The 24,599-nt window shown below is 42.6% G+C and overlaps 1 protein-coding gene across 1 annotated transcript; it reads left to right on the forward strand.

The window, feature by feature from the left end:
• Window positions 1-238: 238 nt before the first annotated feature.
• megf8 (multiple EGF like domains 8) lies at window positions 239-24,499 on the forward strand. The gene is made up of 43 exons (XM_011485509.3): window positions 239-663; window positions 6,499-6,691; window positions 6,811-6,974; window positions 7,070-7,279; window positions 7,387-7,567; window positions 8,198-8,286; window positions 9,228-9,441; window positions 9,540-9,723; window positions 9,998-10,143; window positions 10,225-10,335; window positions 10,423-10,574; window positions 10,668-10,769; window positions 10,935-11,082; window positions 11,425-11,588; window positions 11,902-12,105; window positions 12,320-12,517; window positions 12,671-12,931; window positions 13,035-13,153; window positions 13,260-13,391; window positions 13,570-13,683; window positions 13,841-13,924; window positions 14,196-14,435; window positions 14,547-14,731; window positions 14,820-15,033; window positions 15,154-15,394; window positions 15,481-15,613; window positions 15,732-15,979; window positions 16,206-16,316; window positions 16,404-16,522; window positions 16,635-16,872; window positions 16,957-17,292; window positions 17,410-17,545; window positions 17,625-17,856; window positions 17,929-18,055; window positions 18,136-18,346; window positions 19,529-19,743; window positions 19,852-20,047; window positions 20,179-20,347; window positions 20,430-20,622; window positions 20,732-20,902; window positions 21,046-21,176; window positions 21,295-21,427; window positions 21,527-24,499. Exons 1-43 carry the CDS (start codon window positions 640-642, stop codon window positions 23,027-23,029), a joined length of 8,676 nt encoding a protein of 2,891 aa, XP_011483811.1. The 5' UTR covers window positions 239-639; the 3' UTR covers window positions 23,030-24,499.
• Window positions 24,500-24,599: the final 100 nt, after the last annotated feature.

Genomic DNA, 24,599 nt, shown 5'->3' on the forward strand with positions numbered 1-24,599 from the left:
TTTTGCTTTAAATTTGTTTTTTGAAAAAAAAACATGCTATTGCTAAAAAATGGAACAAAATAAATTGATGTTAAGTTTTGTTTCATGTTTATATTCAATTGAGATGAATGTATTAGAATAAAATAAAAAGCCAAATACAAAGAAAAACAAACAAAAACTGTGCATAAAAAATACTTAATATACGACAACTTTTTTGTTTGGTTTCCAGATGCGTTTCCATCTGTTGTCCATCTCAGCTGGATGGCGTGTTGAACAGCAGCTTCCCTTTGTGCTGGAATCATCCGTTAGCATGCTACAAACAAAACAGCTTATGAGCACAACAAGCCACATCGGGGTTTTTAAGATGCCACCCTATTGACTCTAAACTTGTTGGAGTGGGTTATATGTCCAATTTTTAGGATTTTGCCGTCACTACATAATAAGGAATGAGCCTCGGCGGTGCTTTATTATCATGATCCTCCGCAGCCACTAAGGATTGCGCATCTGGATTCGGCTGAGAGGCTAGCTCAGAAGCTAGCCCAGCGCCGTGCTGCAGCCTCCGTTTTCTGGAGTGTTTTGACAGTTAGCAGCCCTTTAAAAATATCGATGTCTCCCAAGACGTCGATAAACTTACAAGATTACCTAAAAATGTGAATTACCATGCAACGAAAGAGACGGGAACTGGTAAGTTTTGCACTGTACTTTATAAAACAAGACCGGTTTAGGGTCAAATAACGGGTATGTCTTAGCTAGCTTCTTAGCCTTGCAGCCTGTTTGCTAGCTTTGTTTCAAATTAATAGCCCGCAGATACGTCCTTTTTAAAGATGGAGTAATTTGCTTTATTTACATGTAGTATTTTGTCTAGAAAATACGGCTAGGTACATCTGCATGCGACGTTGCCATTTTTTAAGATTAAAATGTCAATTCTTATAAACAAATACGTGTGTTTTGGTTGTTTTCTTGCATATTTGCCGTGGTAGTAGCATACGGGCTTTGTAATGTTGGTGAATCTTTGAACCACAAAAATACACAAAGTATCAGATTTGAAGGGATTCCCCTACTTTTTCAGTAAAGGAAAGATCATTTAACTCTTATTGTTCAGTATAAATTGGGATATTGCCGTTTTATTGGCCATAAAAACACAAGAACTCACATGGTGGGTATCTTGGAGTCAGTTCAATTAACAAAAAAGGTAATTGTCCAATAGGCTTCTACATCCACACTAAATTTCTCATTTAAAATATTACAACTATAATTAGTATTTTGAATTTTATAAATATAAATTTCTAGGGGTGTAATAAATAATCAGTGATGAATCGATTTTTGTTCCCAGATCCGACCAGATTGTGGTAGAAAGTTCTAACATTGTTCAATAGACCTTTTTCGCAAAAACCGGAAGTACGTCATCAACGTGTAAACCTAGTTCCGGTTTGTGCTTCGCTTGCGGAGGAATGGCAGAGCCTAGAGTGTTTTCGAAGAGCCCGAGTTGTGTTCCGAAGTTCACCAGCACCGATGTGATGAATAGTGTGAAGATGCATTCGTCCACTAAAGGAAACAAATTGGACAAGGGATATAAATTCGTCCACGAAGAGTTTATCCACCATTACCAAGGTAAGCTTCAGCTAGCTTTAGCCATAGCCGCATCACCGCTAACTCTTTGTTTACGTCAACTGTAAATCCTGGTGTTATTAATTTGTAATATAAGGCATAACACATCGCAGTGAATATGTTGTGTGTATGTTTAAGTGAAAAGGCATGAGATTAACATAACACCCAAAAATTTGGTGAAGCTGTAAATAAGAAATGTTAAGTTGCCCAAATGCGTCTTCATTCTTTTTGCTGCGGTTGCGGCACTTTCTTCACTTACTAGTATTATTTTTCTGAAAGTATGGTGAGCAGAAGTCCTCTTTTCCTGGACATGTCCTCTCTTTTGATACTTATATAATAAAATAACATTGAACATAGATGAAATGTAATTATATTTGCTTCATTTATGCAGCTCTGAACACCAATTACTCTCGATGAAATATCTCACAAACTCACTTCACTCCTCTTTTTTACTAACTCAAATCTGGTCACCCTACTGAAAGTTATAGTTTCATTTTACATTGATGTAGCAACATAAGTATGTCTTAATTTCAACCTATTTAATTTATTGTGTCTAGATATCGCTGGATGCAGAATGTGCCAACCTGAAAGCTTTCTTCTGCAGTTGTGTGGCTGCTAAAGGATTTTGCAATCACATAGTTGCCATCCTGTTCCAGAGCGCACATTATTCACAGCTGGGTCTGCAGGCTGCTCCACCCCCCCGGCCTGCACGAGTGGCTTGCAAAGATGGCACAGACCAAGAGCACAGGTGGGTTTGTGATCATATTGTCATTATTTTTTAAGAACGGATGTGTATCCAGAACAACTCTAAATTATTATAAAAACACCCCAAGTAGTGACTACAGACTGTAATTGCTTTTTGCCTTTTACTTATAAGGGAATCCATCCTGAACCGGTTAGTGAGCTGGTGGTGCAAAAGCCCAAAACAGTTGGCAGGGACGGTCAGAGGTCCACACTGTACAAGGCATATACAGGTAATTAACTTTTTGTTGCTTTGTGAGCAAGTTAAGTTTGTTTTTTTTCTAATCTTATGACTAACCAAATTATGGTTACAGCAGATATAATGAATTAAATTGAAATGTAGTTATGCACTTATCAAATCAAATCAAATCAAACTTTATTTATAAAATAGCGCTTCTCATGCACTTTATTGCAGCTCGAAGCGCTTTAACACTAAAAACAGTAAACACACAACATTACAATAAAAACCCCAACCCACCCTTCACCCTTCCCACTCCCCTCCATTAAAGCACATGACCCATGGCTCCCACGTACAATGAAATATGACTATGTAACTGTAAAAAATAAATAAATAAATAAACAAACAAGTATGGCTTGGCTCTGCTGTGAGGAAACAGTATCTGGGAATCCTTTCATACCAGGAGCCAGCCCGGCCACCGGAACATCGCCACAGCGCCCACCCAGACCGGGACAACACCGGGGTCCCCCTCACACCCAAAAGCTGTAAAATTAGACCCCAGCCGCCCCAGCAAGGGCAACAACTGCAGCAACAACCGCTGACCAAGCCGGCAATCCCTGGAGGAAAAGATCCCCTCAAGAAACACTGGGGCTAAAATCATAAGATGCTAAAATTAAAAACATAAAAAAGAAGAAAAAAAAATACATAAAATTGAGAATAAGATGCATAAAATTAAAATAAATACATAAAATAGCATATATTAAAACTAATAGAATAAATTAGCAGTTAAAATCAACTAAAAGCTAAATTAAAAAGGTGAGTCTTGAGCCTCTTCTTACAAACCTCTACTGTCTCTGCGGCCCTGAGGTTCTCCGGCAGGCCGTTCCACAGGCCAGGACCATAATGGCAGAACGAAGCCTCACCATAAGTTTTGGTCCTCACCTTGGGAACAACTAAGAGGCCAGCACCGGAGGACCTCAGGGTCCGCGAGGGCTCATATTTTAAAAGAATATCATTTAAATAAGAAGGCCCAAGACCATAAAAACATTTATAAACCATTAAAAGAACTTTAAAATCAATCCTGAAACGCACAGGGAGCCAATGCAGCGATTTTAAAACCGGTGTAATGTGTTCCCGCCCTCTGGTCCTCGTCAGAACTCGTGCGGCTGAGTTCTGCAGAAGTTGTAAGTTTGAAAGAGACTTTTTGGGTAAACCAGAGAGCAGGGCATTACAATAATCTAAACGACTGAAAATAAAAGCATGCATTAGTACCTCTGTGCTGGCAAGAGAGAGGAACGGGCGACTCTGGCAATGTTTTTGAGATGATAAAATCCTGTCTTAACGACATTTTTAATGTGTGGGATAAAATTTAGCTCAGAGTCAAAAAGTACGCCCAGGTTTCTCACACATGGAGAAGGTTTAAAATTATGAAGATGTGGTAAAATCATCTCTCTCTTGTCTTCAGAACCGATGATTAAAACTTCAGTTTTGTCCTGGTTGACAGTTTATGTCTAACTTTTGTGTGTTGTGTTTCTCTTGTGTAGGACCACAGCCAGATCCATATCTGATGGCATCTGGAAGCAGATTATGCCAGGTGCAGCCCCAACCTCTCATGGCTGCGTTGGATGGGTTTCTGAGATGGAATGAAAGAGAACTTGGATATATATTGTGGCAAATGCATGAATGCATACCTTAAATTACACTTATCTTGTCTTTAACAATCAGTTCAGCCTTCTGTCTTACTGTTGATCTGTAATGTTATTTTTTATTGTAAATGTTTGATGTTATTTGCATACCAAAAAATTAAATGAGGCACAATTTTGACCAAAATTGTTTTATTTGTTCATCTAATTTTTTGTGTAGTCAGTCACATTTCAACAGAAAAATATTACGAATATAACATTTATATTTAATTAGATTTTAAGAATATGTGGAAACACTAAATTTTTCCATACTATTTGAACATTATACATTATTTACATACCAAACATTAATTCACTCTTCAAAACAAAAAAGTCCTTGATAATTTGCCAAAACACGGCGGTTAAGCCAGATCTGATTCACACCGCCCATCAGTGTGAGCGGCACAGAGAGTTCCTGATGTGAAAGGACTTTATCCTACCGATCACTCTTTCCACCATAATTCTGAGGCGGGTGATGGCTTGGATTTGTTCATTTTCCTCCTTGCTGAATTGAGCTGAAAGCTTAAAAGGTGGAATGATGATCTTAGATCCAATGTCAGTTAGGAGGTCTTGAACGAGGAACTTTTGTCCGCCATGACATCGTCTCCTGGGTCCAGCAAAGGAACTTGGCTTCTAAGTCATGGATGTAATCCAAAGCCTCATCCAGAGCACATGTGAAGATAAAGAAATTAAAAATCAGTCTTAATATATTTATGCTACCTTTCAACACAACACAGTAATCATGTTTTGAAAAGTATGTTAAGTATTTAATTACAAATACATTTCATTTATTTTTGTTAAGGAAATTACAAAATGACAAAATGCTCAAAAGTGATTAAATACATGTAATTAAAATAGGTGAGAGCGTGACCAGCTTTTATTATATACATTAATTTTTTCAGGTAGAAATGCATGTATCCAATAACGGTACACATAGTTGACTAACGTTAACCAAACACATTATGAACAACCTTACCTGTGTCACGTAGTCCTGATCCATCTTTACTGCCTTAGCTTAGCCACCGTATGCTAGTATCTTCACAGCATAGCTGCATAGACTGACGTTTGAGGTTCTGTCATATACTGACTCCCTTCTCAAAGGAGCAGTAAAGTTTTTCCAAGGGAAAATACTCCGGACGACACCACTCTTCAGGCGACGAACGACGCAGCCGCACCACAATCCGGAGCGAAGTTAGTAAGTGCCGGCAGCAGAGGGTGCTACCTGTGTTTACATTAAAACTATGCCCTTCATCTCTTCGCATCGCCTATATCCATTTGGGTTTCAGGTTTGGATCCACAGGAAAATAATGAAATGAAAGGTAAGGCTGTTTTTGGTAGGAAGACGAACAGCCTGGAACGCAACAGAGACTGCAACTCTTCGACTCTGCCATTCTTCATATGTGCTGCTACGCTAACAGGAAGTTGTTTTACACGTCATTGACGTATTTCCGGTCGAAAAATGCGGAAGTGTGAAAAAGGTCTATTTGAAAGTTTTTGATGTGGAGAAACAGCAGTGGGCTGAAACTAAAATGTGAATGGATTTGACATTAATTCTTGTTTACTTGTTTGTTTGTACACATATATAATTTGATTCTTGATTATCTTGTAAGAAATATTAGGAATCTGGGAAATTTCACCTGCACTGTTCAGTATCCAGGTTTTTATGTTTGAGTCACACTGGTTACATTATTGGCTAAAGATGTCCTGGATCGATTTTAGAATTGGATTGTTCAAAATGAACCAATACCGACAATGAATCGTATCGCCAACAACAAATGATATAAATCAAATCATTGTTAAAAACAATCATTACACCCCTATAATAGGCATGCTCAATAGATCACAAATTTATCGTCCCACATCACAAAAGAAAGCAAAACTTGGGATAAATGGTAGCCTTAAATATACTTAATCAATTTTATGGCAGCTCGAAGGATTTAACAAATCAAATAAATCCCTTTATGCATTTGACCAATTGTATGGACCCCTTCACGTTGTTGACCAATCAGATGGAGCCTTATATGTTAGATGTTCACCTCTTATGTAGACCAGGGTTAACTCTTATTTAAATCAAACTGATGCAGTTGATCAAAAATGATGTTTTTGGTTGTTTTGCTGTTTGTTCATGGATCCCACTTATATCGTCATTGAAATATTGATCATTTATATCGTTAATGTTTTCCTCATATCGTGCAGCCGTACCCTATACATTTTCCTGCTATCAAACTGATGTCGTTGCCATTTAGAGTTAAAAAGTTTTTACCAGGAAAATGCCTGAATTAAATTCAACTTTTTTTCCCCAAATGTTAGGCAGTCCCAGTGATGGCCTCCCCTCTCCCTGTCTCGGTCATCATCCTGATGGTTTTGCTGTCAGCCATGTTGCCTGTCCACCAGGCAGGGAACTGCAAAGGCCACCGGCAGGTGTTGAGGGGACCACCGGGTTACGTCACAGACGGTCCAGGAAACTACTCGGTCAATGGGAACTGCGAGTGGCTTATTAAAGGTAATTGAAGTTTGAATCCAGTGGTTTTTCTAATCGTTTTTATTGACGCAACCTTCATTTTAGGCGAATGCTTTTCTAAAAATAAAAAACTGATTACATGTTTTCAACTTATTTCTCAGCTCCCAGCAATAGTCACCGAATTGTCTTGAATTTCACTTTTATGGACACCGAGTGTACATATGACTACCTGTTCATATATGATGGTGACTCCTATCAGAGCCCTCTGCTTGCCAGTTTAAGTGGTAACACCTTGCCTCAACCCATTGAAGCCAAATCTGGGAAGGTACAAATGATAACAAACTATTTTATGAACTAGGTATAACAAATCTATAAAGGCACACGTTGATCTGTATTCACAGTTAAGCTTTTCCATTTTAGATGCTTATCCACCTCTTCAGTGATGCTAATTACAACCTGCTGGGCTTCAATGCAACCTACACCTTCTCTTTGTGCCCGGGAGCCTGCGGGGGGCACGGCCGCTGTGATTCTACAACATCAAAATGCCACTGCCATCAAGGTTGGGGTGGGGCTTCGTGCACAATGAATCTGTGCGCCTCTGCTTGTTCCATGAATGGCCAATGTGACAAGGTATAATAACACTATCAACCAAAAACTATGAACCAAAACTTCAACCTTTAGCTCAGAAGTTGGGTGATGATTTTAACCAGGTCTTATCTTTTTGCTGTTTGTGTCAGAGAGGAGAACGTTGCCAGTGTAAATCGGGCTTCATTGGTCAGAACTGCCAGCTTAGTTTCCGAGACGACAGTGGGGCGGGACAGTGGTGGCTGGTGAGTGAGGGAAACCCTTACAATCCTCCAAGGACGGGTTCGGCTGGCGTGTATCTGTCATCAACTGGAGCCTTGTATTTATTTGGTGGTAAGTTTCAGATTCTTATCTCACCTTGTGTTACTGCTTTAGTGTCACAATATGAACTTCTGCTTACATTTGGTACAGTGATGCCTCACTATATCGCGGTTAATCTTTGTGGTTCACAGATTCAACTTTGTGCAGTTTTGCATGCCTTTTTTTCTGCATCCTGATTGGCGGTAGACCAATGCCAAGCAATTTCCTCCATTGACAAATTCAAATACATTGATATATAAGAAGTTAGAGTTATTTTTCTCCGAAGGTTTGAACTTTGAGAGATTAAACAAGAGAGAAAAGTGTGAAAATGTTCATGTTTTTTCTGAGAAAAGTGTAGTGAGGGGAATTACAGCCTTAAAACGTCTATGATTGTAAAAAATAAAGCTGACTACTAAAGCGGCTTATTTTCAGAATGTCACCCCACGATAAATGAGGCAACACTGTACATTAAACTTGCTTTTTTTAACTTCTTTTTGTGGTAGATATTCCATTAGTATCCTGTTTAATTTCACTGAGTAACAAAAAAACCCTTTTCAAAAGTATTACCGTAAACATCCAGGTTTTAATATGTGTTACATTTGTAATGAGTTTGACTGATTCCTATTCCTCTTCAAAATAATTGGGTTTCAACTTGTCTTGCAGGATTTGATTTAAACAGAGCTCTTGGAGATTTAATCAAGTACAATTTCACTTCCAACCAATGGGAAAGCAGGTCCTATGGCCACTCCCCTGTAAGTTTTTCTCTTTCTATACTTGTTTTAAGGCCCGTACACACCGGGACGAATTTCGCCCGCGATTTTCGCCGACGTTTAACGCCTCGTGACTAAACAAAGGGCACCAATGAGAGTGTGCACACCGACGCGAAAAAACGCCACGCGTCAAAGCGTCAAAAAAAAAAACCGCCTCGGGTTCGGGTTTTTTTTTCGACGCGTCGCGTCGAAATCTATTCGACCAATGAGAACGGCGCTTTTGCACACGTGTCTGGAGCCTCTGAAGTTACAGTAAAACACAACTTGGGGGCGCTCAAACACAAAACTGCCTTTCTGAGCACACATACCAGCGAAGAAGATAGACGCCGAGTAGCATCTACACAGCCGCGAAGAAATAATGACGGACATTCTAAAATATCCCCGAACCAAGCACCAGTTGCTCCAACTGGTGCTTGGTTCGGAGATATTTTAGAATGTCCGTCATTATTTCTGCTTGAAATATTCATGTTTTCTTTGTTTGATTCTGACAAGCGCGTAAATACTTGCTCTCTTCTTCTGAGTGAAAAGCGACTTTAAGTAGCGTAAAGTTGCGCAGCGCCACCTTGTGTACAGGAGTATTTCTGTTTCACATTAAGCGCCATCTAATGTCGGGGAATGAAATTGCATGTTCGCTCGGCTCATCGTCAGCGAAAATCGCCTGGGTGTGAACACGAAAAACGCTAGCGAATAACGCCTGGCGAATATTCGTCCCGGTGTGTACGGGCCTTTACACAATAAAATAAAAGGCTTTTTATTAATCAGTTGTATTGATAAACATCTCATGATCATACATTTGTTAAAGTGTCTGTAGATTTTGCCAAATTATCAAGTTTTTTTTTATATATAAAATGTTAACAGTTATACATTTTCTGTTCATTAGCAAACTTTTTCACCTATTTCCTTCTTTGCTTGCTTTATGGCAGTTGGCTCGCCACTCTCACACAGCAGTAGACTACAAGGGTAATATGGTCATCTATGGAGGAGAATTAGCCAATGGCTCCCTGGCGTGTGACGTCTGGATGTACAGGCCTCTTCGTGATGACTGGCAACAACTCGGCTTTTCCAATTCACGTGGTGCCCCGAAGCTGGCTAACCATGCCACAGCAGTAGTAGACAGTTTTATGTATGTCTTTGGAGGTGAGTTTGAAGCTCGGGTCGCCCAAATGGTTGTGTTTTAATAGGCCTTTGCCCCCCTCCCCACTGAGAAACATGTTTCCTGCAAACTCCCTTCCCAGGTCGCACTGAGGAGGACATGTTTTCCTCCACTCTGTATCGGTTTGGGTTGCATGGCTCTGGAAGATGGGAGACGGTTCAACCAACCGGTGGGAAACCCCCCGCCACTGCCGGCCACTCCATGGTGTTCCACAGCCCATCCAGAACCCTGCTTGTTTATGGAGGCCACAGGCCTACTACTGCTAGGTACACTCTTTGTCTTTGACATCTACATGCTGTTTGGCTTCAGAAAGAGCAGTAATGTTTTGTTTTTGCATGTCAGAGTGTATCTTTGCTATTTAAAAAGAAGGTAGATTACTTTTTTTTAGCACTGTTAGAAAGAATGTTGTTTTAAGTAAGGACAAATCTTTCAAATTCTTTTGCTGATACTAAAAATGAACTAGAATTCAACAAGTTGGCATTATATCATTAAAAAAGTGTCAATTTAAAAAAAGGTAAATACTTTGTTTTTATTCCTAAGGTTTAGTGTGAGGGTGAACAACACCGACGTCTTTCACGTGGACAAGCGGTTCTGGACCTTCTTCCGTTCACGTTTTCCAGCTACAGGCCCCAGAGAGAGAGCGTTTCATACTGCTACTGTCATTGGGAACTACATGGTGGTCTATGGTAAGGCTCAGCAAGCAGACATTATATTTTTAAACCATGTCAGGCTGTTTGTGTTTTGATTGTTTCTCCTCTTTCCCACAGGAGGGAATGTTCACATTCACTACCAAGAAGAAAAATGCTTTGACGAGGAAATCTTTTTTTATCATTTGGGGTGTCACCAGTGGGTGTCAACAGGAGATAGATGGTCTTTTAGTGAGTTAGCCTGAAGTTCTTTGACTTTTTTCTTGGGAATTTGTGATACTTGTGGCCATCAAATGTTTTCTGAACTCTTCTTGTCAGATGGTGAAGCTGTGAGGGGCCGTTACTCCCACGTTGCTGCAGTGATGGAGGGAAGTGTGCTGTTGGTTGCTGGTGGTTACAGTGGTGTGGCCCGTGGAGACCTTGTGGCCTACAAAGTACCACTGTTTGTCAGCAGTGATCAAGGAGACAGGGTGAGTTAAAACAATGAAACCATTAGTTAAAGGATTGCTTTCTTATAAAAGATTTCAAGATTTTGATGTTGTGTTTTTTCTGTGTGCATTCAGGATGCTGTTTGTGCTGAGGCCCTTGATGAAAGTATGTGCCTTAAGAACCCAGAATGCAGCTGGTGTGAAGGTCGCTGTAGAGAGTACCAGCCCACCAACCCGGTAATATTTCTCACAAGAAGTTCTCCGGATCTCCTCCTTCAGACAGATCTGAAGTTATAAAAACTTTCTTTTGAATTTGTTGCAAGCCAAAATCTTTTTTTAGATGTGTTTAAACGTAAGTCTGGATTTCATTTGTTGTGCATAACCTCCATTTTCTGGTCACAGTGTGGCAGCACCGGTTGCCTGGGACTGGCCCGCTTCCTGTCTGACTGTCAGTCCTGTTTGGTGTTCAGTGGCACTCCAGCATCTCTGGCTCGAGCCCCCGGTGAATTTGGCTGGTGTGTTCAGAATGAGTCCTGCCTACCAGTGTCAGGTGAGGCCTAGGGAGGGAGGAAGGAGGGCAAAAGAAAAATAGGTCAAAAAAAAAAAAGTTGGGCGTTGACATGGGAGGGATCTGACTCCTGTGGGGCGTGTTACAAAGATGGAGTTGAATGACTTGACTACACTCAGCTACGATTGGACATGCTACTCAGGCTTTTCTGTGATTTGCCTGTCCAGTCGTCAACTCTTCATGGCAGTGAAGTCCAGCCCTTTTACTCCTGAGCATGTCACACATCAGTCAAAGATCACTTCAACAAAGGAAACAGCTGTATTAAAGTCATGAAGAGGTCAGATGTGTTTTTGTGTGGCTGACCTCTCCCTCTCGGTCTCGCAGAGCGAAGTGCGTGCCGTGTGGACCAGATCTCAGGGGCGTACGGCTGGTGGGGGGAGCGTACCCTTTTCCTAACCTCCCTCCACTCCTGTCGCACCGAGAACTATGTCCCGGGACTGCACCTGCTCACCTTCCAGCACCCCCGCAACGACTCCCAGCCTGACAAGGTATGGAGTCCTAATCTCGATTGCTCTTTCTGCTGGTTGTGGTTGTAGCTACCTCCTATGCTGCTTGTACTCCTTCCTTCCCTCCTTTGAGACGCTGAGTCCTCTGCTCCTCCGCTAATATAATCTTAATTTTTCTAACTTGTTTTATAATATGCTATTCTCTTTATTTAATGATTTTTCTTTTTCTCTTTTTCGTTTGCATAGAGATGTTTTCTATTCAAGTAGTCAAACAGTTTGTAGAGGATAGTGCTCCTGTTGATGTGTTTTCACTTCCATCCTCCACCATCCTCCGTTCACCTCACCCCTCCACTAGGTGTCCATCCTCCGCAGCACCAATATCATTCTCAGCCCCACCACAGAAATGGATGTAGCTCTACAGTTCAGGGGCTTCATCCACCCATTGTGGGGTGGGCCTCCACCTGCACCCCCTCCCACAGAGACTGTCTCTTTGTGGGCTCGCATCCAAAGACTACATTTTGAGGCTCGAATGGCAGCCGGGCCCAACTCAACCCAACTGGTGAGGAACCATGCGTACCAACAATAGAACATTTCAAATTCAGGAAGGTTGTTTCCTACTAAACTGTGTTTGATTTAAAGAAAACAACAGTTTAACGTTTAGTTAGACCACTGACACGCCTGTACATCATCTGTTTTGGTATGCAGAGTGTGTTTTTTTTTCCCCTCTATTGACTGTTTTCTCCATGTTTTGCCTAATGGCTGACTCTCATCAGGAAGTGGTGGGTCGCTGGGCAGCACAGCAAGAAAAAGACTATAGGATGCTGGTTCGAGCAGATGGGAGCAAACTCTTTTCTAACCTAACCAGAGGTAACCATTACCTCTTTCAAGCTGAGGGCTACCTGAACAACTCAGGCTCAGGACAGACCAGTGAGATGGCTCTGATCTGGAACAGAACATTACCTGGAAGGAGTGTGAGTATTGGTACACAAAGATGTTCAATTGGTGAGGAGGAAAAATCTACAATTAAGAGTTATTTAAGGACACTTATGGTATCCTTATTTTAGGGCCAAAATGGAAGTAGATCATTTATCAACCTTCCTTTTTTTTCCAATTTCGCCTCACAGGAGATCTCCTTTCTGTTCTTGGAGCCGTTCCGCTCAGGTTCCTGTGCAGGTTACATGTCTTGCCTGGCCTGTCTGTCCGACCAGTCTTGTGGCTGGTGTCCATCTTTATCCCGCTGTCTGTTGCGTGACAGCTCAGACCTGGAACACTGTCCTGAGGGAGACAAAGGTGAAGGAAAAGGAGATGGTCAGCGCCATCTGCTGTTAGCTCCTCAACACTGCACGCTGTGTGAGGAGTACCGAGACTGTGCTGCTTGCACTCAGGTAGAGGATGATTCATTTTTATTTAAATTGTCATGTATGCCTTTAATATCCAGTTTTATTTTGAAAGGCCTTTATCTTGACACAAACTAAACTGTGTATACAGGACCCTTATTGTGAATGGCAAATTAACTCCAGCAAGAAAGGTGACTATCAGTGCAGCAGACGTGGGAGATTGGAAGGCTCCATATATGACCCAAGGAACTGTCCAAAAGTCTGCAACCAGTGAGTTTAGAAACGACCCTTTTAACACATTTATTTCAGATCACACATGTTTTTAAAAACAGGAATATAATTGGCTATTATTGTTCATTCCCCGTTTACTGCAAAGGAGAAAGACGTGTGGCGAGTGTCTCTCAAACTCCAGCCAGTGTGCATGGTGTGAGTCAGCCCAGACCTGCTTCTATTTTGCTGCCTACCTCACAAAATACCCCTTTGGAGAGTGCAGGGACTGGTATGACAGGTGAAAACATTTTTTAAACTCTTTTATTTCAGGTTCATTTTGCTATTGTCTTAAAGATAAATGAACTGAAGCCCAAATGCTTAAAGGATGGTGTTGTCACCAACAGTTTTTTGCTCATATTACTCATGAATAGAATTGTTATGATTAATCAGTGACTCTTTTTTTTCTTGTTTGTCAGTGTTCATTCGGTTCCCCAGTGTAAACAATGTTCAGCTTTAAACACGTGCACTGACTGCCTGCGGACGTTCCAGTGTGGCTGGTGCGGAGACTACAACAACCCTACAATTGGAAAGTATGTATGACAGACTAGACAATTTTAATCACTGGCCTTTGCATAATCCACGCAAGCACTACAACAAGACTTGAATTTAGTTTTTAAGTAATACATCCTTTGTTGCAACTAAAAATGTGAACTATATTTTGGTTAATTCTCTATTTCTTCCCTCCAGATGCTTGAGGGGAGACTGGGCCGGAGTGGACGATCCATCTGTTTACAACTGCAGTGTGGCAGTGGCTGAAGCTCGGGCTGAAAAGTAAAAAGCTTGTTACACTTTTGTTACTCACTTCAAACGTATGGATGTATTAAAATCTGTTTGCATCATGGTAACAGATTTTATTCTATGCTCTTATACAGATTTTTTAATGTTGCTTTTGAAATAAAATAATTGCAGATTTTTTTATTTTTGCTTATGATCACTGTAACCTAGTCTTCCATATTATTCAGCTTTTTGTAGCAATACTGAAAAGAATGGGCTTTTATTTTGTTCTTCTCATCCAATTTCAAATCTCCTTGTCCTCTTTTAGCCCTGAACCGCAGACCTCTGCTCCACCCAGACCGATTGATATAATGATGGAGTTTGAGCACTTGGAGGATGAGGAGAAAGATGCCGTCTGGTCTTACCCCACTTGCCCAGATGTAGAGGAATGCAGGCTAGGTCTTCACAACTGTCACACCTATGCCACTTGCATTAACACACCCACCTCTTATGAGTGCCACTGTGAGAGGGGGTACACAGGAGATGGCACGCTGCACTGCAACCAAACGTAAGAATTTCGGCCTCAAAAAACGCATAAACATAAAAGTTGTATTCCTTTCATTCCTCTGTTCTGGATTTTTGTGTAAGAAATTAGTTTTTGTCTTTTTTTTTTTTGCAGATGTTACAACGAGTGTCGAGAGGGCCGATGCAGTGGTAGCCCACGTTTTGAGTGTGAATGTTCCCTAGGGTGGACATCTGACCCTGCCACTCTGGTCCTAAGTGGAGTGGAATGTGATGTAGACTGTGGCTGCAACTTCCACTCCACATGTATTACCGCTCCAGGGATCTGTGATGAATGCCAAGGTGAGACTCAAAAAAACCCTCTTGATTTAGAGCCTGATTGATTTATTTTATTTTACTTTCAGAGACACTCTTATGTTCTCTTTTCCAGATTGGACCACGGGCCCTCACTGTGAGCACTGTCGTCCTGGGAGCTTTGGCTCCGCCGTGGCTGGTGGCGGTGGCTGTGTGCCTTGCCATTGCAATGGACACGGCGACCCTCTTCGAGGATACTGTCATAACCAGACAGGCCAGTGTTACTGCACTCACAACACTCAGGGACCACACTGCGAGTCCTGTCTTCCTGGTTACTATGGAGATCCCAGGTAAGGAAATCTATTTAGCCTAATAGAGATGGAAGAAGTAGTTGATTTTTAAATCCCCCAAATATGTAAAAGCAGCTGGAAAACATTTAGAATATTTCAACTTATTTTTTGGTCGAATAGGAATAATGGTACATGCTACCGACAGTGCCAGGGTCGCTCCGTCCTGCTCTCCTCCACATCCTCCTCCACCATGCCCCTATCATCGTCTTTGGGCTGGCGGAGTGGCACCGAGGGGAAAGGAGGACTGTCTCACTGTTTGTGGGTCTTATCCATCACTGACAATCTGAAACCGTGTCCCCCTGGATACTTGTGTCCACCAATTGCCCTCACTCTTCACCCAGACTCCCACACGTACTGTAAAGTGAGTCCAGAAGCACGCCAGCGCCTGATTGCCCCTTTGGCGTAAATACTGCGAGTAGATGAAGTGTGTGAATGTTTAATCCACAGGGTTCTTATGTTTATGTGTTCGATGGTCTTCCTCGTTTTCTGGGAAATGGAGTGGTGCATTCTGATCACAACCTTATTGGAGCTTTTTGTGGTACCACAATGAGTGAGCCCATTACAGTGGAAGCCACCTCAGGTATGGTGTGAGCAGGCACAAACATAAAACAATAAACAACACAATGTTTTCAATCCAATTGCATAATCTGCAAGTTGTTAGAAGTTTCCGTCTCCTCATATTTCCTTTTCTTTTTAAGGTGTAATGTCGGTTTACTTTGAAGCCAACGTCACCTCAAACAAACCGCAGGGCTTCAATGCCTCTTTCTGGGTACGGCGATGCCAGCAGAACTCTGAAGGAGAAGAGGGATTGTCCACGTGTCCAGGTGAAGCCCAGTGCCGGGGGGGGCTCTGCCATTGTCCTCAGGGGTATGGGGGGCCACACTGTGATCGGCCAATATGCCCCCAGGATTGTGGAGCAGCAGAAGGAAGAGGAGTCTGTAATACAGTAAGATCAAAGCAAAATTACATTTCAGTTCAAACCTTGTTGTTTGTCTACTTGGAAATGGAAAAATAATTTGGAGATCTAGGAAACAATCTTTCATTTGAAGAGTAGACGTATATATTTTTGTAGTTGTGCTCCTCTATAAATTGAGCTTTTCTGTTTTAAAACGTTATAAATTAACTGACTCAGTGTCTTGTATGTCTACCCCTCCCAAATGGCTTTGTCTCAGTCACTGGGAGTGTGTGTTTGCTCCAGTAATTGGGCTGGTTCGGACTGCTCAGTTCTGCGGGAGCACAGCAGTTTGATTTGGGAGACGCTCATGGACACCCAACTTATAAAGGTACGGGGGTGAAAAGAAATAAGAAATATCCTAAGATTTACTTCGGAGCCCAAACGAAATAATGAATGTAATTGTTTGTGTTTGCAGAACAAGGCTTACAGGTTCCTTCAAAGGATGGGACACACTCTGTTGTCTGGACTGCAGGGCAACATCTGGATGTATGGAGGGCTCTCACTATCAGAGGGAATTCTTGGAAATGTTTACAGGTAGGCGAGCAAAGCCTGACATTTGTAAATCCAAAGTAGAAGATCAGGTATTTTAGTAAAAAAATGTTTTCCCAATGTCTCAGTAAAAAAAATGTTCTTCATCTTTGTTTAGATATTCTGTGTTAAACCGTAATTGGACGGAAATCCTGACAACTTCTGAGGATGACGGTTCAACTCCAAACCCCCGTTATCACCATGCCTCTGTCCTGTTGACTGGTTTAAAGTCTAGTTCTGGAGGCCATGAAGCGGGTCACAGCCTCATGTTAGTGGTGGGTGGTGTCACTCCAGAAGGTGTTGCCATGGATACATGGAGTCTCAATCTCAGTAGTTTAGTCTGGAAGGAATACAAGGTTAGTGTGAGGCATGAAATAAAATCGAACTAAACAAGTTTAGGTTTTAACCTCAAATATCTGGTTATTGTCCATCTCTGACAGAGCTCAGTGCTGCCGCCAGTGGCAGGCCATACTTTAACAGTACGCAAAGACTCTTCAGTGCTACTGATTGGCGGTTACTCTCCGGAAAACGGCTTCAACCACCTTCTGCTTGAGTTCAGCCCCCAAACAGAAAGCTGGTCCGTTGTTCCCCACTCAGGCACACCACCTACAGGTTTATATGGTCACTCAGCAGTCTACCACGAGCAGACAGATGCTGTCTATGTCTTTGGAGGGTACCGCTTTCAAGTTGAAACAGTGGAGCCTTCAGGAGAGCTCTACAGTCTATATTACCCCAATCTCACCTGGTCACTGCTGGTTCCTTCAAGGGGCAATAAGGTAAGAAACTCCCCTCTAGTTTTTGATTCAACATCATTTAAGAGATCCAAGAAACCATCTTATCATTCAGCTGTTGGAAAAGCATTCACTTTTGTTTCTCTTTTTTTTGTTCTGTAGCCCCCCTCTCGTTTCTTTCATGCTGCTGCTTTGATCAAAGACACAATGGTTATAATTGGTGGGAGAACAGAAGCAGAAGACTACAGTAACTCTGTGTCTCTGTACCAGATCAACTGTAACACCTGGATAAAACCACGTAACTCTAACTTCCTCTAAGTATCCCAAACAAGTAGCAAGAAACAAAATACTAATTCTGTTCATGTTTTTTTTTTTAGTCTCTGCCATAGGACATCCTGTAAACCGCTCAGTGTTGTTGGCCATGACGGAATGGGACGGCCACCTTTTTATGTCAGGCGGTTTCAACGGAGTAACTCTTGGCAGACTAGTATCTCTGTCTGTGCCCTCTGACCCCTGCGCCTTGCTGCCCACACCGGAGGCTTGCAACACCACCACAGGCAGCTGCATCTGGTGTCGAGGAACCTGCGCTTCTTCAGATGCTGCTGAGAGGTACCCATGCTTCTTAAACTTGAATTATTACTATGCATCATATTTACACTGTAAACTCTCGCTTCTTGTCAGAATGGGCTGCTACTCTGCACCGTCGTCATGTTCCCCAACTCCACGGCAACCAGACCAGTGTCGAAGGCTTAAGACGTGTAGTGAATGCCTCGCCCGTCATCCCAAAACATTTTCTGTTCCATCACAGGTATCATATACTCCTTATTCCAAATCAGAAATAACTCTACAGATAAAGTATTCATAGCTTTCCTTTTCTTCATTTCCCAGCCTGCATTACAGTGTAAGTGGTGCACAAACTGTCCAGAGGGGGCGTGCATCAGCAGCTCTGTCAGCTGCACCTCCGAGCACGACTGTCGCATCAACCAGAGAGAGATTTTTCTATCAAGCAACTGTACTGAAACGAGCTGCGAGGCCTCCGACTGCCCCAAATGCACAGCTTCTGGGAAATGCATGTGGACCCGGCAGTTCAAACGCACAGGTACACAGGCTCTAAAGTCTCCTACTAAAACAGGGGTCGGGAACCTTTTTGGCTGAGAGAGCCATAAACGCCACATATTTTTAATTGTAATTTTGAAAGAGCCATACAATAATGTAGTGTCCCTTTCCCACACTGAGGCACGGAGACTTAACCTCTTTTAAGGTTCTTTGTTCTTGTTATTGCAGACCGCAACAAACGCCGCACATTTAATTCAGCAACTCCTGAATCTCTCCTGCCGACACGACAGCGCGTCTCCCAACTTTATATTCACCTGCTCCAGCCCTCCCATTTCCCTTATTTGGCCCATGGCTGAACCCCATTGGTCCAAATTACCTAACAACAGGCTGAGCGACAGAACTGAGGGCCAATCAGATATCTGCTTGATGCGTTTAATGAACTCCAGAACTTTTAACGCGACCCAACCACCCAGTCCAAGTCAGTCCGCTACAATATGTTTAAAACTAAATATTCAAATGAATGTGTGCATTTGATGTAATTTCAACATTTTTAAAGTACAATAAGTCTGTGGATTCTTTTTAATAACATTGTTATGCTGTTGCTAATAAATGATGAGTATTTCTCGTGGTAGTTCTGCTGATGGTCTAGTCTGGTTGATACGTGCTGAGTTTCTGCTTCATGCAGGTGTTGAGACTTTAAACGTGATCGTAGGTCTAAATGTTCTGTAGATGTGAGAAAGACTGCTCACATGCAGACGCAGAGCCAAACACACACTCACACACTGCAGTGAGTGACGGGCAGTGGGTTTTACGTTTTTACAATCCCTGCGCGGTTCACCTGCTGCCTGTCCCCACAACACCTCAGCCCCACCCTCTGCTTTCTCCCTCACACATCCCGTCCCCGCATCTGCGCGCTCTTTTTCAGAGACGGGAGCGCAGTTTTAGGCACGGCAATTCACAGGTTTCCGGCTGGTACAAACTCTGTGAAATAATAGATAATAATAAACTGACTTCTGGCATCGCATCGCGCCCGAGAAGGACTGGTCTAATGAAAAAAAGTATAATTAAAGATTTGTCTGCGAGCCACATGTGACCATCAAAAGAGCCATATATGGCTCGCGAGCCATAGGTTCCCGACCCCTGTGCTAAAACCTATTAAATGTCATTTTTGTTGTATGTTCCACAAAAAAAAAACAGCAACTTGAATGTCACATTCTTTCTTAAGGAGAGACGAGGCGCATCTTGAGTGTGAACCCCACCTATGACTGGACGTGCTTTAGCTACGCTCTTCTCAATGTCTCACCCATGCAAGTGGAGTCATCTCCTCCTCTGCCATGCCCTCCCCCTTGCCATAGTCTGCAGAACTGCAGCTCCTGTCTGGGCTCCAGAGGCTCTGACGGAGGGTGGCAGTACTGTGTGTGGAGTATGGCCCTGCAGCAGGTAGGGTTGGAGTTCTAACTGCTCAATCCAGGTTACTTAAGTGCTGGCAGCGTCAGAATCCAGTGATTCTGAGAATCATTACCGATTTGTTTTTGTTTCGATTCCCAGTGCATGAGCCCGTCTTTCACGCCCCTCCGTTGTGAAGCGGGCATGTGTGGTCGATTACTTTCCGGGGGTGACTCCTGCTCTGCGGAGTGTTCTCAGCTCACCCAGTGCTCCCAATGCATCGCCAGGCCTCAGTGCGGCTGGTGTGCTCTCCCAGGAGGCAATGGGGCTGGACGCTGCCTGCAAGGAGGTCTTGATGGTGAGAATATGTGTTAAAATAGTTGGCTAATGGTTGTAAAGACTCCATTTTTTATGTGAAAGGTTTGTAAACAGTACATTTTGTAAGTATGTCTTGAAACAACTAAGTCTTAACTGATTCTTTGCTTTCAGGTGTGAGTGAAGATGTGTGTCCACTAGGAAACACCAGTTGGTCTTTCCTCCGCTGTCCAGAAGAGGATGAATGTGCAAACGGCCACCACCACTGCAACAGCACTCAGGACTGCCATGACCTGCCTCAGGGATATCACTGCACCTGCAAACAGGGTTACATACTCAACAGGTGATCCGTGGGGCTGCAGTCTGAGCCGTATAGTAACATAGTTTTTGTGCAAGTCTCTTACCCCTGTTTTTTTGCCATGCAGTCTCTCTGGTCAATGTGAGCCGGTGTGTGCACAAGGTTGCGTCAATGGAACATGTACATCTCCAGGAGATTGCCGGTGCCACTTCGGTTTTGTAGGAGACAACTGCTCCTTTCAGTGCAGCTGTAACAAACACAGCAACTGTGAGAGCGCCAACAGACCGGATGTCTGTCTGGAATGTCACAATAACACCATAGTAAGTGTTTGTTAACAGGCTTTTTAGAAGAATGTATGGTGTTTAACATGCATTTTTATGTATTGGTATTCATTTATGGATTTTCAATATGCTTTGTTTTATTTTTTAGGGTACACATTGTGAGAAATGCAAGCCCCTGTTTGTGGGTTCTGCAAAAGGCGGAGGCTCTTGCCGTCCGTGTCGGGAGTTTTGCCAAGGAAACAGTGATGTGTGTCTGTCACGGGACGAAGACCTAAAGGCTCGCAATGATCCCCAGTCTTTTCCTGTGGATCCTGACCACGTAAGCACCTCAAAATATTCAGACTTTCTCATTTATTTATTTTTTTAACAGTTTCGTTTATAATCTTGTGTATTGTCTGAAATACACAATACACCTTTGTTTTTTTGGGCTAAAGTTTAATTTTATTTAAATACTTTTTTCAGATTCAAACTTGGGTGTATGAAGGTCCCACAGAGGAAAATGCTGTTTGTGTAAATTGTCAAAATAACAGCTTTGGGGACAAATGCGACAGCTGTCTTAGTGGTTACTTTTTACTCGAAGAAAAGTGTGTCAAGTGAGTAATAGTTGCTGCTTACCTACATTTCAGTTAGAATAAAACTACAATACAATATTTGCTAGACATTAGACAGAACGGTTTAAGCTTTGAAGTCTTCATGTTTTTTTTATTGCAGATGCAAGTGTAATGGCCATGCAGACACGTGTAATGAGAAGGATGGGACAGTATGCCCCTGCCAAAACAACACGGAGAGTCCCCCCTGCCTCAGCAGTCCTCAGAATGACCGGAAAGACTGCTACAAACATCAGGTCAGCTCATGCACGTTGCAGTGTTTGTGCATGTCTTCTGGATCTTAGGTCATCAGGGTTCAGTTTGATGTTTTTTCTTATTGTGCTTCTTCCATTTAGTGTGCCAAGTGCAAAGACTCCTTCAATGGCACTCCAATCAATGGACGCCAGTGCTACCGTCAGTTCAACGTGGACACAGAGTGCTGCTTCGATCCCACCTCCCAAACAAACTGCTTTCACGATCCAACGATTCGCAACCTGCCCAGGGGTCGCACTGTCTTCTTTGCTGCGCAGCCGAAGTTCACAAACGTGGATATTCGGGTCACAATTGACGTTACCTTTGGTGAGGTGGAGGTGTATGTGTCCAACTCGCACGACACCTTCATTGTGGATGTGGACGAGCATACAGGGATTCACACCATCAAGATAGAGGAGGAATCCGTGACTCGTGTAATGAACACATGGATTGAAAAAGACCCGCCTCCATCCCCCATGAAAGTGTTTGCTAATTCCTCATCCAGCTTGGGGGGTCCCGTGCTTTCCAACACGCCACTGCAGCTGCAAGCCAAGCCTCCAACTACAGAGAGGGAAATCCGGGAGGAGCGTTCCGAGGGACTCATTACCTACATAACTGTGTGGAAACCACAGACTGTGCTCATAGTCAGAGGAGTTCGAGACCGTGTGGTCATAACCTTCCCGCATGAAGTGCACTCCCTGAAATCTAGTCGCTTCTACATCGCTCTGAGAGGCGTGGGAACCGAGGACCATTACGGAGAATCTCAGGGTCTCCTGTTTCTGAGACAAGACCAAGCCCACATAGACCTTTTTGTCTTTTTCTCCGTTTTCTTCTCCTGCTTTTTCCTTTTCCTATCCGTCTGTGTTCTCTTGTGGAAGATTAAGCAGTTCCTGGACTTCCGTCGGGAGCAGCGTCGCCACATTCAGGAGATGACCAAAATGGCATCCAGGCCTTTCGCCAAACTCACCATATACCTTGAGCCGGAGGAGCCCCAGCTCATCTATCTGCCTTCCACGGGCGGAGGCGTGGGGGGCAGCACTGTAACACTTGCTCACGCTCGCACGGGCAAGCTGGGTGGAGTGGTGGTGGGCCAAAGGGGCAGGGGACCGGTGTCTTATAAACATGAGCCTGGCTCCGGACCAACCGCCCACCACCACCATCATCACCTCACCTTAGGAGGAGGAGGCGGCAACAATTGTCAGCACCTACCACTGCACTACTTGAACACTCATCACTACGCCAGCACCACCACCGGCCCCCAAGGCCCGCATCATCATCATCCATCCAACTACAGCGGCTACCAGCACTTTTGTCGTTCCGACCCTTTCCTCTCCCAACTCATGGGCTTCTCCTATTCCTCCTTCAAGGTGGGGCCCATCACCTTAGAGCCCACAGACGACGGCATGGCTGGAGTGGCTACCGTCCTGTTCCAGCTCCCGGGGGGAGTCTTGGCTCCAAATCGTGCCTGTTTGGGGTCGGCACTGGTCACTCTGCGTCAGAATCTCCAAGAGTACTGTGGCCATGGTGGTGGAGGCGGCCACCCAGGGGGAGGTGTGGGGCGGAAGGGGCTGCTGGGTCATCAGCACCTGACCACTATGGCTATGTAGGCAAGCAAGCAACACGAAAAAATACGTTATAGATGAAACTATTGACGTCTTCAAAGTATATGAACGTGTATGAAAGCTTCATAGGCGCAAAGCAAACTCCAAAAAGAAGTAGTCCATTTAAATCAGTCGCTAACCTGGAGAATTTTGAACAAAGATGTACATACACTGCATAAAACAAAAAAAGTGTCTTTTTGTTGTATGATCTCTTGCTATACTGTATTGCAATGCTTTACATTCAAGTCGGCTGTCTCTAAAAATGCACTACAATTGCTACACGAATCAACATCGACCTGTTGTATACTGTATGTAATCTCTACGCAGCAGATTAAAAAAGATCCAAAAATAGACTCAATGGTCTGAACGAGAAATAACTATGTAAAAAAAAGAAATCATAAATTTCTGCGTGCTTTTAAACAAATTGATGCTTTATACCCCACAAAATGACAATCAAAAAAATGCTATTGAGAATTTTAAATTTCAAATTGTTTCAAAATAATGTGCAAAATGCATTCGAACGGTGCAGGACAAACAAGTGTGTTGCTTGCAAGTTGTTTTGCTTTTATTTCTAAGTCAATATGAGTGAGTTAGAACTGTACCTGGGTGTGTACAAATCTGCTAAGCTACATGTTTATGTTAAAGTGACTTGTGTATGTTTTTGCATATTCATATTCATGCTGTTAAATTATTTTTATCTGCCTTCACTTCTTGCCTTGTTTTGTGAGTCGACTGACTTACACCTAATTTTTGTAACAGAAGTGTAATGTGTATTCTGTAGTACTGCAGATGTACCATTTTTCATCGTTTTGATTGAAAAAAGATGAGGGAAGGTGTTTCTCAATTCAGTTTTTTTTCCCATCACAGCAGTTTGATCACGTTTAACTATTCCTTCAATATACGTCCTATTGAAACTGTTATTTTAAATTTTGCTCTGACATGCTCGCTCTACCTGGTTTTGGTGAATCTTCAGAATCCCAACGTAGATGATTGTATTTGTAAATCATAAACTGGATTGAAGGAAATATGAATTTGAGAAAAAAAAGTGTTTGCAAAGTATTGTCCTCTTGAAACTACAATATTAGAATCGAGGAGTTGCATGTGAAAGGTTTCTCCATTTATTATGTCATGTTTGGTATTCGTTTTTGCACTGTAGAGAGCTCATGAGCCACTGTCTACAAATGGCATCCGGTTGGAAGAAATCAGAATGGTGCTGCTGGCTTTTTATGATTAAAAATACTTAGTTTTATTTTGTTTGCTAAACTTCTCTGAAGTTTACAAAGTAAAGCCCTGACATTATTTACAGCCCTCCATAAGAAACCATAAAACACTTAACATGCATGTACATTTCGTTCTTAGCTTTATTTTTATACATTCTTTTTTGTTTCTGCTTTGTTTTTTTTTAAAGGGAAGAGTATTATTGACTGAAAGAACAATAAATGTCTTAAATCAGCTCAATAAAATCTGGAACATTTTTGTCCTCTTATTTCCTACTTTAGTGTCTATAATAAAATAATGACTAAAACACTCAAATAAATAATTTGGTTGATCTAAGGTCTAATTTTAGAATGAAATC

This window comes from Oryzias latipes, chromosome 16 (genome assembly GCF_002234675.1).
Source record: "Oryzias latipes chromosome 16, ASM223467v1".
NCBI classification, from domain to species: domain Eukaryota; kingdom Metazoa; phylum Chordata; class Actinopteri; order Beloniformes; family Adrianichthyidae; genus Oryzias; species Oryzias latipes.

Coding starts and splice junctions, on each gene's coding strand:
- megf8 (XM_011485509.3), top strand. CDS start 640: ATGCAACGAAAGAGACGGGAACTG. Junction 16,523..16,634: donor ATTCTTGGAAATGTTTACAG/GTAGGCGAGCAA, acceptor ATCTTTGTTTAG/ATATTCTGTGTTAAACCGTA. Junction 20,623..20,731: donor AATGTCACAATAACACCATA/GTAAGTGTTTGT, acceptor TTTATTTTTTAG/GGTACACATTGTGAGAAATG.